The sequence below is a fragment of the Lissotriton vulgaris genome, chromosome 3_1 (assembly GCF_964263255.1).
Source record: "Lissotriton vulgaris chromosome 3_1, aLisVul1.2, whole genome shotgun sequence".
Lineage (NCBI taxonomy): Eukaryota > Metazoa > Chordata > Amphibia > Caudata > Salamandridae > Lissotriton > Lissotriton vulgaris.
Window position 1 is genome coordinate 1,089,794,680 of NC_141689.1, and position 13,644 is coordinate 1,089,808,323.

The window sequence follows — 13,644 nt, forward strand, 5'->3', positions numbered from 1 at the left end:
GGTATACGCCTGCCGGTGGAATAGATTTGTGGCATGGTGCGCAGCAAAGGCTGTGGATCCCCTCTCTGCACCCCTTTCGGAAGTGCTGCTCTTTCTTCTTTCCCTTGCCCAGCAGGGCTCTGCTCTGGGCACTCTTAAAGGGTACCTTTCTGCTCTTTCAGCCTTCTTGAGGCTACCAGATCAGCCTTCCTTGTTCAAGTCCCCTATAGTGAGTAGATTTCTGAAGGGCATCACGCACATGTTCCCTCCTGTTCCCTTCGTGATGCCCCAGTGGGACTTGAATCTTGTTCTCACCTATCTGATGTGTGCTCCCTTTGAGCCACTTCATAACTGTCCTCTTCGTCTCCTTACTCTGAAGACGGCCTTCCTGGTTGCCATCACCTCTGCCAGGAGGGTGAGTGAGCTCCAGGCTCTTTCTTCTTCTCCACCTTTCCTGTCTGTTCACCCTGATAAGGTGGTGTTACGTACACGGCCTTCCTTTCTGCCCAAGGTTGTCACGGCCTTCCACATCGGGCAGTCCATCACTTTGCCCACCTTCTTTCCGCCTCCGCATCCCTCGAAAGAGGAGGAGAGGCTCCACCGTCTGGATCCAAAACGTGCGCTCTCCTACTACCTAGATCGCACACGCCAATTCCGGGTGGATGACCAACTCTTCGTTGGTTACGTGGGCGCGAAGAAGGGAAAGGCTGTACACAAGAGGACCATCTCCAGGTGGATCATCGTGTGTATCCAAGCATGTTACTCCATGGCGAGGAAGGAGCCCCCGGCTGGATTGCGGGCTCACTCCACTCGGGCCACGGCAACGACAACTGCCCTGGGTCGCGGTGTCCCCCTGCAGGACATCTGTCAGGCAGCCACGTGGGCCTCGCTGCACACGTTCGCAAGACACTACTGCCTGGACAGTCAAGTCCGGAGGGATGGCTTCTTTGGCCGTTCCGTCCTCCAGGACTTTCTGGTGTGATATTGGTTCGCAGACCCACCACCGGGGTTGGTATTGCTGGGGTATCTATTCTAAGGTAAGGAATCTATCACTAACGTGTCTCTTTCAGATGCACAAGTTACTACTTGTGTAACGATATATCTGTAAGAGACATTAGTTAGTGATAGATTCCTTACCGCCCACCCATCCTCCCCGTTCTGCGAACCGATATTTAGGGTTAAGGTCATCCCCTTTCAGGGCCCTAGTTTCTTGGCACCAGTGTTAGTTCTATCATGGCTCTGCGTATCTGGCGCGGAAAAGCTGTGTTATCAGAACTGACGTCAGCGCGCATGGGCGCCGTCTATATACTCCGATGACGTCATCCCGGCGCTCACGACGCCGACGACGGACGCGGAGCCGCAGACGACGCCTACCAGCGCGCAGGGGTATTGCTACGCAAAAAATTTCCGGATCCAGTCTGACGCCTGGGGATATTCTAAGGTAAGGAATCTATCACTAACTAATGTCTCTTACAGATATATCGTTACACAAGTAGTAACTTGTGCGGTAGGCTGTGCACACTTCTGTCTTCTAGTGTTGTGTTCAAACCCAGCTCGGAATAGCAGGACTGTGCACCTCATGTGAATCTGCACACTACAAGCTTCAAACGGATTGTAGGTAACATTTTCCTTTCCTCCTTTAATGTAATAAAGGGATATTACAATGCACAAGCACTTCATCCAGCCAAGATGAGAATTTCAGAAACAGTTGTCAGCGGAAGAAACAATTTCCAGAGTAGAACCTTCTAAACCAATGGAGGTTGGCTCTCCTTTCAAGAATTATATAGATCATCAGAAGCACTTGTACTTCAGGGAAGAGAATGCTCCAAAATAAGCAAGAAGCATCATATCAGGTTCCCTTCTATGTGGTGTCTCATTGTGCTGGGATTACATGTTGCATGACACTTGTAGCAGTTAGTTTATTCCTTATCTTTTTAGATTAATCACTTTCATGGGTTTAGTGAAGATTGGGAGCTTCCCCTTTGCCAATTATTGGGACAAGCTGTTTTGCAACCTTTAATTTTCTTCCCATACAGCTCTAACTAATGGTTTTGATGGGGTTTATATGGATGAATACTTGGACCTGCTCCTTTTTTCTGCTTAGGACTCCACATAGAATTATCACCTCATCTGGTGGTGGGCCCGGATGATTACACTTTGGTGTTGTCTTGAAAGAGTCTTTGTCTGCTGGGTGACTCCTCCCTTAGACCGTAGTGCGCATCGGCATCTACTCCATCCTCGGATTGTTTTTTTCACCATCGGGCTCGGATGTGTTCATTGTTCGGGCCCGTTACCGATCTCTTTTCGAATCCATAAATCAATCTATAACATCAAAATAGTCTTAGACATTGATTCCGGTTGCCTGCGTCTAAGAGAGGATCCACTTCTCCATTCCAGCGCTCGTCGGGGCCTTTGGGCCCAACTGAGCCATTGGGCCTTTGGCTCATGGAAAGAACACCGTTCAAGAAGTGCCCTCAGTGTGGACACAAGTAGTTTACCCGCACTGACCTGCATGAGGTTTGCAACTTGTGCTTGTCTCCAGAACACGAGAGTCGAGACTGTGAGGCCTGCGCTTCGTTCTGGTCCAAGAAAACAATCTGGGACCGTCGAGCTCAAAGAGCTATGGAGCAGTCATCGTCGTCCACACCAGACCTCATCATAGACGAGGTGCCGATTGAGGTAGACGTCGAAGAACAGCAAGAAGATGTCTCTTCCGAGGCAGAAGAGTCAGCTTCCGGAGCAGAGGATCCATCCGAAGATGACTATCTTCTTCCAGCTGGTCAACAGGTCGTGAGTAAGAGCGTCGATCCTGATCCCCCACCCCCCCCCCCCCTCCCCCTCCCATACCGGGACAGGCTTCGGTTCTACCCCCACCTTCGGGTCCGGGTGCACACCGATCGAAAACTTCCGAAACCCTGCCTTCAGGCTCGGCAGCGAAGAATATTAAAAAGCCTCCGGTCGACTCGGGCTCGAGCCAGACCGTCGGTCCCGAAAAGCAGAAAGTGCTTAAGCCGAAGTCAACACTGACACCTAAACACCCTTTGATACCAAGGGTTACCGAACAGAAACCGAAATCAAGTTCGGCACGAAAGACGTTCCAAGGGTTACCGAAACAGACTACTCCAGTACCTAAAAAAGCAGACCCGAAACCGGTTTCCATACCGAAACACACTTCGGCAACAAGAACGGACGAGTCTAGACACTCGGCACCCAAAAACTTCTGATCCAAAAAACGTTGATCCGAATAAAAAACAAGATAAATCTTCGGAACCGAAAACAAGACCCGTTCCAAAGATAATAGACACTGTAAAAGCTAAACCTGACGGCGCCAAACCACATAAATCGGCACCGAAGATTTACCAGTAGAAGAGCTTTTCCAGCCTGATATAAGGCAAAAGACTCTAAAGATTAATCCACAAACTGGAAAGATATATACAGTGCCTGAAAAGAGGAAAATGGACTGTCCTAAGCCATCTCATGTTCCCTCAAAGAAGCATGTTCAGACTTCTCCCACAAGACCTCCTTCACCACAAGTACAACTAATAGCAGACATTTCTCCTGCACACTCACCAGCTACTACACATAGTATGATACAACAGGAGGAGTACTAAGGGGATATATACTCTCAACACAGTTATCAACAAATAGATGACATTAATGACCCAGATAATATGGCATCAGGTGACCCATGGAAAGATTACAACGCACCTGATCTACCACAGGATGAGGCATACCTGTCTAAGTCATCTCTACCAGATGACACCATTGGGTTCACACAGCTCATTCATAGAGCAGCTACTTTTCATGGAGTAGACTTGCATACTGATCCAATAGAAGAGGATTTTCTTATGGATACACTGTTAACAGCACATAAAACCACTACCTCACTGACAATACTAAATGGAGTGGTAACGCATGCACCAGAAATATTTATAGACCCAGTCAGGGCCAGAGTAATTAACCCTAGACTGGAGAAGAAATATAAAGCAGCTCCTTCTGATCCTGCATACATTAAAGGACAGTTGCCACTAGATTCACTGGTAGTGTCAAACGCAAGAAAGAGAGCCAACTTGCAGACAACAGGGGATGCTCCACCCCCTGACAAAGAATCAAAGCTTCTAGATGCCTCAGGAAAACGCACACTATCACAAGTTGCCAATATATGAAGGATTGCTAACACTCAAGCTCTGTTAGCAAGATACGACAGAGCTCATTACGATGAGCTAGAGTCGCTTATGCAACACTGCCAGAACAATACAAGGCTAGGGTTGCTGACTTAATACAGGAGGGCAAAGTTGTAACAAATACCTCCATAAGATGTGCACTAGACACTGCAGACACAGCAACTAGAGCAGTAAACACAGGGATACTGTTGCGTAGGCATGCATGGCTAAAAATCTCAGGATTCAATCCAGAGGTACAAGCCAGCATACTAAACCAGCCATTTGACCAACAACATCTTTTCGGTCCGAATGTAGACAGTGCTCTAGAAAAGATGAAAAAAGACACTGATACTGCAAAATCAATGGGCGCTTTACAAACACAAGCCGATAGACCTTCCTTTCATCGCTCCTCTTATAGAGGTGCATCAAAAGGCTTCCAAACAGACAATACCTCCTCTACTTACAAACAGACCAACTAAAACTCACCCAGTAAGGGATACTATAGGGGAGGGTATAGAAATAACAATAAGGGCAGAGGCAACAACAATTGCAACGCCTCTACTCCCAAACAGTGACTTCCCTTCCATTCCCCCAGACCATTCCACTCCGGTTGGGGGAAGATTACAACAGTTCCTACTGGTCTGGAACTCCATCACCACAGACAGGTGGGTGAGACAAATAATTCAGTCAGGATATTGCCTGGAGCTCACTTCCACTCCTCCGACAATACCACCCAGACAACGTCCTATGTCACAAGAGCACCTCTTACTACTAAGGCAAGAGGTAGAATCACTACTGCAAAAGAATGCAATAGAACCGGTACCAAAAGAACAACAAAACACAGGGGTTTACTCCCTGTATTTTCTCATACCCAAAAAGGACGGGTCTCTCAGACCAATTCTAGATCTAAGACCCCTAAACCAGTACATACATTCAGACCATTTTCATATGGTCACATTACAAGTTCTACCGTTACTAGAGAAAGGAGACTTCCTTGCCACATTAGACCTCAAGGACGCCTACTTCCACATTCCCATTCATCAGTCTCACAGAAAGTACCTAGATTTGTGCTACAAGGTCAGCACTATCAATTCAAGGTGCTCCCATTTGGAGTGACAACAGCACTTCGAGTATTCACAAAGTGTCTAGCAGTAGTTGCAGCACACTTAAGAAGGGACAACATTCATGTATTCCCATATCTAGACGACTGACTAATAAAATCCAAGTCATACAACCAATGTGTACAGCACACGCATCAAACAATCTGTCTGTTACACAAGTTGGGGTTCACAGTAAATCAAAACAAATCACATCTACAACCGTCCCTATCTCAGCAGTACCTAGGTGCCATGATACATATTTCCAAAGCAATAGCCTACCCCAACTTACTAAGAATACAAGTTATGCAAAATATCATCCAAAAATTCAAGGATCAACACTCACTACAAGCTCGAGTGTTCATGCAGCTAATAGGAATGATGGCATCTTGCATTTTCATAGTGCCATACGCAAGACTATAAATGCGCCCCATACAAGAATGGCTGGCAGGTCAGTGGAATCAGACTCAACAAGAGATACCAGATCTGGTGGTGGTAGACGACCGGAAGCATCACTCTCTGCAGTGGTGGAACCACAAAAACTTTCCAAAGGCCGTCAGTTTATAGAGCCAATTCCACAAATAATACTGACCACAGATGCATCTCTCACGGGATGGGGAGCGCACTTAGAAAGCCACACAGTACAAGGAACATGGACAATGAAATAGAGTACTTCGCATAAATTATCTAAAGTTACTAGCAATCTTTCAAGCTCTAAAATAGTTTCAACATTAAACAAAGCTGTACTAGTCCGAACGGACAATATGACAGCAATGTATTACATTCAAAACATAGGAGGAACACACTCCATACAGCTCTCCCGGCTGGCGGAGAGCATATGGATGTGGGCCATTCCTCAAAACATGTTTCTGCTAGCAGAACATCTACCAGGAGTTCACAATCAATTGACAGATCTGTTAAGTCATCAGAGACAACAGATACACGAATGGGAGATTCATCCTCAAGTTCTTCAGCCATTTTTTCAGATGTGGGGACAACCAGAGATAGATCTGTTTGCCACACAAAGCAACTCCAAATGCCTAAGCTTTGCCGCCAGGTACCCACACCCATTATCCAAAGGCAATGTGGTATGGATGAACTGGTCTAACAAATTTACGTACGCTTTTCCACCTCTCCCACTAATTCCATTAGTGGTACGCAAACTAAGACAACATTCTCTCACATTGATTCTAATGGCACCAACGTGGGTGAGACAGCCATGGTACACAACGCTACTGCAGCTTCCTGTAGTACCACACCAGAAACTAAAACTCTCCCCACATCTACTAACACAGAACCATGGAGAGATTATACATCCAGACCCAATGCAGCTCAATCTTGCGATTTGGCTCCTAAAGTCTTAGAGTTTAGATATCTAAGTTTACCTCCTGATTGCATGGATGTCATTAAAGAGGCAAGACGTCCTACCACTAGAGCATATTATGCAGCAAAGTGGAAACGATTTGTTGTCTGTTCTACAAATAACGTTAACCCATTAAATGTTTCAATACAAAACATCATATGCTATCTTTTACATCTGCAAAGATCTAATTTAGCATACTCTTCAATTAGATTACATCTCGCTGCCATAGCAGCATATCTCCAAAACAGACAACATTTGTCATTGTTTAGAGTACCTGCAATCAAAGCGTTTATGGAAGGACTTAAACAAGTAATTCCTCCAAGAATACCACCGTCTCCAGTATGGAATTTAAATGTTGTGCTCACAAAACTTATAGGTCCACCATTTGAACCATTGCATAAGTGTGAGTTACAATTTCTTACATGGAAAGTTGCCTTAATAGTAGCAGTTACATCATTACGAAGAGTGAGTGAGATCCAGGCATTAACAATTCAAGAACCATTTATACAACTTCATCATAATAAACTGGTTCTTAAGACTAATTCAAAGTTTCTGCCAAAGGTCATTTCACCATTCCATCTCAACCAATCCATTGAGTTGCAAGTATTTTTTCCACAACCGCAAACGGTTGCAGAAAGAGCTATTCACACACTAGACGTAAAAAGAGCAGTTCTATACTACATAGATAGGACAAAAACTTTTCGTAAAACTAAACAAATGTTTGTGTCCTTTTCACCTCCACATAAAGGTAATCCAATTTCAAAATCAGGCATTGCCAGGTGGATTGTTAACCCCTTGGATGCTCATGACCTCTCGTGTGCTCATGACGAGCTGAGCTCGTCATGAACAATGGGAATCAATAATTTTCAGCGTAGAGGAAGAATTCCAACAGCACCGATGGTGTTAAGTGTATTCAGATTTGCTACCAAAAAGGAAAACACACTTTAACCATTCCTCCTAGGGCTCATTCTACCCGTAAAATAGGAGTATCTATTGCATTCTTAGGGAATATACCATTAGATTATATCTGTAAAGCAGTTACATGGTCTACTACACACACATTTACAAAACACTACTGTGTAGATGTGCAAGCAAAACAACGAGCAAGTGTGGGCCAGGCTGTACTAAAGACATTATATCAAACTACTGCAACAGATGTGGGTGAGCGCCGCTAAGGGAGAAACTGCTGTACAATCTATGCAACAGTGTGTGGTTTGCAGCCCATATGCCTCGAACGGAAAATGCTACTTACCAGAATGCATCTGTTCTTGGCATGTAGGGCTGCAGAACCACACACGCCCGACCGGCTGCCTATATCTGTTCCAGTACTATCTTATTTAGATACACAATACATGGTCATCCTTATCTGTAATGATACAACTCCATCATTTGCCCAATGGCGCACTACGGTCTAAGGGAGGAGTCGCCGAGCAGACAAAGACTCTTCCAAGACAACAACAAAGTGTAATCATCCGGGCCCACCACCAGATGGTGATCTAATGCAACAGTGTGTGGTTCTGCAGCCCTACATGCCAAAAACAGATGCATACAGGTAAGTAGCATTTTCCTTCTCTGTGCCTTACTGATTGTCTTTTCAAATTTTAAACACCTCCCTGAAGAATTGAGTAGTTATGCTCAAGTGTTAAGCACCTTTGTTTGTTTCGGGCGTGTTTAATACTGCCAATGAGTGTATGGGTGTCATCCCGATTCAAGTATTGGCCATATTGTTTCAAAAGCATATGTCTAGCTGGGATATCTGAAGGTAAAAAAAGTAGGCTGCATAGTGTTGTCTTCATAAAAGTTCACCATATAAAGCCCATTTATTTGGGCTGCGCTTCTTATTTTCTTTACCGAAATCAGAGCTTCACCATTCACTAACCCTACATCACACTTTCTATATTGCAGGCGAAGCTGGGGGGCCTTTTATTGAAGGTTTTTGGGTTCATGTATGTTATTATAATCTCATGGCCTAGGGGTAGTTGTTTGTGGTAATGTGTCAAGCCAGGAGAGAGCCAGTGGAGCATCTGCAGAAGGTGAAACATGATCAGGCACTGGTGGGACTCCAAGTCTAAATTGGAATCATACCAAATTGTTAAGATCAGTAGAGATGACTTTTTGTCTTTGGAAGTAGTGCTTTAAAATTCTTATGCATCAAACATCTGGTGTCTTTGCAACAAGACATTCAAAGCTTTCACATTTTAGATTCACAGAAGGTTATTGGTTGTTTGTGTATGTATATAAGATTTTTTTCATCATTTAATGCATAAGTGATATTCCATTAAATGACACCCACGGGACCATGCTTTTTCCAGGACTTGCTATAAATTTGTATCTATAATCGTCGTTCACAGCAATCATAGAATTTTGAACACTCAGCTAATTTATGCTACTTTAGTTACTTTTTCAAATGTACACTTAAGTATTAAATAGTTTTGTGATTCTTATATTTTAATTCATATTCCTAGATATTAGAGTATTGAGTGGAGGCTTTTTTTATGTTAGTAGTGCTTGAAAATCTTGAGTAATCTCAGGTCATGACACTAGAAATGGGTTTATAATTCCAGTCCATTTATAAACGGGTGTCGGTGCCAGTAATTATTTTGGTGGACATCTACCAATCAGTCTCTTTAAATGTGGTGTTATTCTGTAGTTGAGGGTTGGTTTGTGTCAACTGATATTGCTTGGGAAAAGTTGCAATATTAAATCTAGCACCATTTTCTCCCAGCAGAATCTCCAGCCTCTTCAGTGAGCTCAGGGGCCAGGACATCCTCTCCTGCACCTTCCACGGGATCCATAGGTTCAGAAAAGCAAACCTCTACACCGCTGGATAGAAAGGTCCCTGTACCAATCGGGACTGAGCGATCTGCACGCATTAGGCAAACTGGAACATCAACACCTTCTGCTATTGGGAGCAATTTGGCCACTCCAGTGGGACACAGTGGCATCTGGTCTTTTGAAGGAATGGGTGGTGGCCCAGGTATGGAGCAGTATCTGCCAAATGGTAATTACTCCTTTTACTTATGCAAAAGTTAAAAACTGTATTAAAGTACCTCCTATCCTGCTTTTTATGATAGTACGGGAAATTAGGGGCTAAGCAATATCCTGAAGAACCTGCATAATGTTTCATAATCAAGGAAGACAGTGGCTCCTATGGGGTAATTTTCAAAATACTTAGGTTATCAAGGTAAAAATTAATTGTAATTGGAAAAAAAGCACAAGTCAAATAGAGGGACCAAAACTGGGACCCGCACAGTGTTATATCAACGTATTACATGTATTTATCATTACAAAAAGTTCCCACCAATGCAGGGCAATTAAGTGACTGCACGATGCTCAAGTGTAGCATGCATGCAATAAGTGAATATGATGGATACAGCACATAAAACAGGTAACAGTAGGCTAGCAACAATGTGTTCCTATCTATTATAGGGTAATTTGTTATTAAGTCTTATCCTTGAGGAAGGGTAAAAGAGTCTGTTTGGTATAGTTATTTCCACCCAGGGAGCAGTCATCATCAGGACATTGTCTGCCATAAAGTCTTAGTAAGGACTAACCCAGGCTCTTACAAAGTTAAAGATGGTTATTTTCTAGCAGAAAGTCAAAGCAGCACTGACAGCCCTCTCTGAGGTGTCTTTTCCCCCTCCCTCAACTGAGAAACAACACGTTTCTGATGGATAGTTCTAAATGCAGATTCATCATCTTTTGAATTCCCGCAGGTGCCACACTGGATCTGGAAATGTTTTATTAGTTGCTCCTGTGTGGCTGTAGAAGGTGCTATCAGACTCCCTGGCGGACTTGTCCCACCTCTGGAAATGACAGCTTAGAGCTGTATATAGGGCCACCTCTGCGCTCTGACGTCAATTCCTTTTTTCCATACTCTTCAATTTGGATTCAGAGCACCAACTTGTCATTTTTAATACTAGTTACTTGCCTCCAAAACACCTTTTGACAATGTGTTCACTCACCTGAAACCAGGTACTGCTGGAACTGAGATAATCGTTCCTCTCGCCGAGTGTTTACCCCTTCACGCTTAGTTAATAAGACAGCTGTGAGCGGTAAAACACCTGAGGAAAGGGGAAAAAACAAAGAATGGATTCTGTGCACCGTCCTGCCGCTCACTCATGGTGGGTGTCCAAGAAGGTGGGTATATCCCTGTCTGGAATCCCTCAACTCGGGAAGGCATTTGTTGTAGAATATTCCTCTAAGAGGAAAAGAGGAGACCAAGATTAGTAGGGACATACATTCACATAAGGATTACAACCAATTGGCACATCAGATGCTATTGGAAATTAAATATCCTCACCATTCACTCAAACAGTTATTCGAAAGGAGTAGATAAGTATAAAAAATAAAATCCCAATATTCCAGCGGTAGGAGTCCAGATAACTACTCCTATTGCCATCATAGGTGGACGTAAAAGTAACAACTCATTAGCAGAGGAAGGAAAATAAAAAAGGCAATGGTAGCTTATGTATGATTAGGAGTAATGATGGCAAGGGTAACCACAAATTAAGGTAAACACAGGAGACACAATGGCACTTCTTAAGGAAATAGTACCATTAAAATTATAATGAATCCATATGACAAGGAAGACAGTGCACTGGTCAAAGAAACAAAAAGGAACAGTCTTACTTGTTAAGGTTCCTGGACGGGCAGATAAGGAAACAAAAGGCAGCGATACTTGGAACAGGAAAAATAAGCTCAAAGTTAAAAACAAGTGTCTTGGTTACGGAGGATGACCATTTTGTTTGTCCTGCACCCGGAATCAGGGTCGCGACCCACGTACGTCTCTGATTCCTGAAGGGCACTTCTGCTTACCAACCAACGAATTATCAAGCACAGTAACTAAACATGCTGCAGGACCAAGATTAGGACAGTGAAGTGAAATTGGCCACCCATGTCAAAAAAATGCTCAGACTTGAGTCCCTTGCTCACTTTGCCACTGGATTCAAGCAAGCCGGGCTGAAGATGGCTAGAATGCCAGAAACCGGTCCTCGGAAGCTTGTTTCCGGTCCAGGGCAGACATGGCTTGGCAGTTCGGGCTGGACTGTTCCAATGAGGCACAGGGTCAGACTGATTTGCATATAGCCATGTCTGAACTGGGGTGGCAGAGTGGGCTAAAGAACGGTGATGGATTAAACCCAGATCTTTTGACTGGGTGTGTGTGTTTGATTGATTCAGATGCTCCGTCCATTACCACCCCCTTTTGTACCGCTTTTGAATTTCCTGGGCCATCTACACCACAGAGGGTAGAGACCTTCAAAGAAGCAATGATGCCGATTGTTCTGATGATACTGGACCTCCTTAAGGTCCTACTGTTATGTAACAGCCACCGGTCAGTTTCTTACTGTGGCACGTTTCCCAAAGCCCAATGATTCACTTTCATCCTGGTCCGGCTCGCTCCTGGCACTAGGCCAAGCATCCACACCACGGGCATTAGTCCACACTATTTCTGGCTGATCCGTGCTCAAGAGGCACCAGATTAGTTAAGACACCCAACACCTGTATTGGATCTGGAACAGAGTTTGGCTACATTTCGACTGACATTGCATTACGAGCTAAGTAATGCTTAGCCCTTACTGTGGGATGATGCTCCAGCTGTGCTTATGCCTCTGTGCCAGTATTTCTGACCTCTTGAGATCATGTTTGGGTCGGATTCCGACACAGTGAAAGACCTTTACAATGTTTCACTTATTGTAGGACAATGTGGTACCTCCTCACTATTGTGACGCTGTTCTGTATTTAGACCATCAGACTTTTAGGGGCCTTGATACTTCACCCAAGACAGAATTGGATTCTACTTATGGGCCAGCTATTTACATTACTGTTCCGTAGAGCTAGAGAAGTGTTGGAACTACATTTCCCAATCTTAGAAACTAAAACAAATTTGCTTACAGTGTCTACAGACGCTTAAACTACAGCGCCTTTGCGGGCCTTCTGTGAAACACTCGTGGATGCCTTGACTGCTGCATTTTTGAAACAGTGCTCAGCGTTGCTGGTTAGTCATCCCATTGCTAGCTGCCATAGACCTACTCTGGGGGATCGGCTGCATATAGCACCATACACTGGAGAGCCTTTTAGTTCAATCAAGTAAGGTGAATTTAAAATGCTTTCTCATCTGCCCGATCTAACATAATTGAAGCATAATGATGCATTTGATAAGATGGTTCTCTTATCTGCCAGTTTCTTTGAGGTCTCTCTTTGAGTGCTGTTTTCTTATTGGGGAGATACACTTGTACTCTCTAGGATATGCCGAGTGAGATCTTACCCACCCTTCCTGAGGAGTTTCAAACTACCTAAGATGGAGAGGAAGCTTACAACTACATTCTTCAGTTCTTTCCTAATACTACAGACTCTGTGGACCACGCTTTGGCCACCAGTGTGATGACTCGCTGTCATGCATTGATGAGTGCCACAGGCTATTCTTAGAAAATGCAGCCATCCTTACATCTCCAGGCTGTTTGAGTGGCAGGGCAAAATTGATGGAGTGGTTTAAAGATAGCTCTGGTACAGCCGGCTCTTTGGGCTTACTATCTCCAGCCTGCCAGTCTCTTCAATACTAACAGAGGTTTAGAGGTTACCCTAAAGGCTTTGCTTATTTTCAGGCAGACCTCTCCAATTGTTCACCAGCCTGCTAACCCCTTTTGTGGCTCATGGGCCACTAGCAAAGTCAGTCCCTTCCTTTAGAACTGCGGCCAAGCTGCTCTGATTACACCTCCTCCAGTGGTCTTCTGCGGCCAGTAGGTAGTAGATATCATTTTTGTTTGCCTGGCCGGCCTAAAGTTACTGCAGACTGTGGGTCCTGCAGATTGTTCAACATGGCTAATATTTCTATTCAGTCCACCCACTCACTGCTCCCCCCCATCCCAACCACCACCTCTGTACATCCTGTTTTTGCTCAGAATTCAGCCGGTCCTGCCTTCCTCTTGGCCAAGGAGGCTCAGCCATTGCTGACCAAAGGGGCAGTAGAATCCCAAGACTGAGAAAGTGACAAGGGATGCCACTCCAAGTACTTTTTGATGCCCAAGATAGGGTTCTCCGA

At 44.5% G+C, this 13,644-nt stretch overlaps 1 protein-coding gene across 19 annotated transcripts in view; it reads left to right on the forward strand.

The window, feature by feature from the left end:
* The window catches only part of LOC147727467 (ankyrin repeat domain-containing protein 17-like), a 1,323,072-nt gene that overhangs the window by 1,205,168 nt on the left and 104,260 nt on the right, over nucleotides 1–13,644 (forward strand). For 8 of the 19 annotated variants that reach the window (XM_086961534.1, XM_086961545.1, XM_086961540.1 and 5 more), the window contains one exon: nucleotides 9,328–9,603. In XM_086961534.1, coding sequence (XP_086817660.1) covers nucleotides 9,328–9,603 — 276 coding nt within the window. The remainder of the gene's footprint in view (nucleotides 1–9,327; nucleotides 9,604–13,644) is intronic. The other 11 variants (XM_086961537.1, XM_086961546.1, XM_086961541.1 and 8 more) reach the window with 3 other exon arrangements.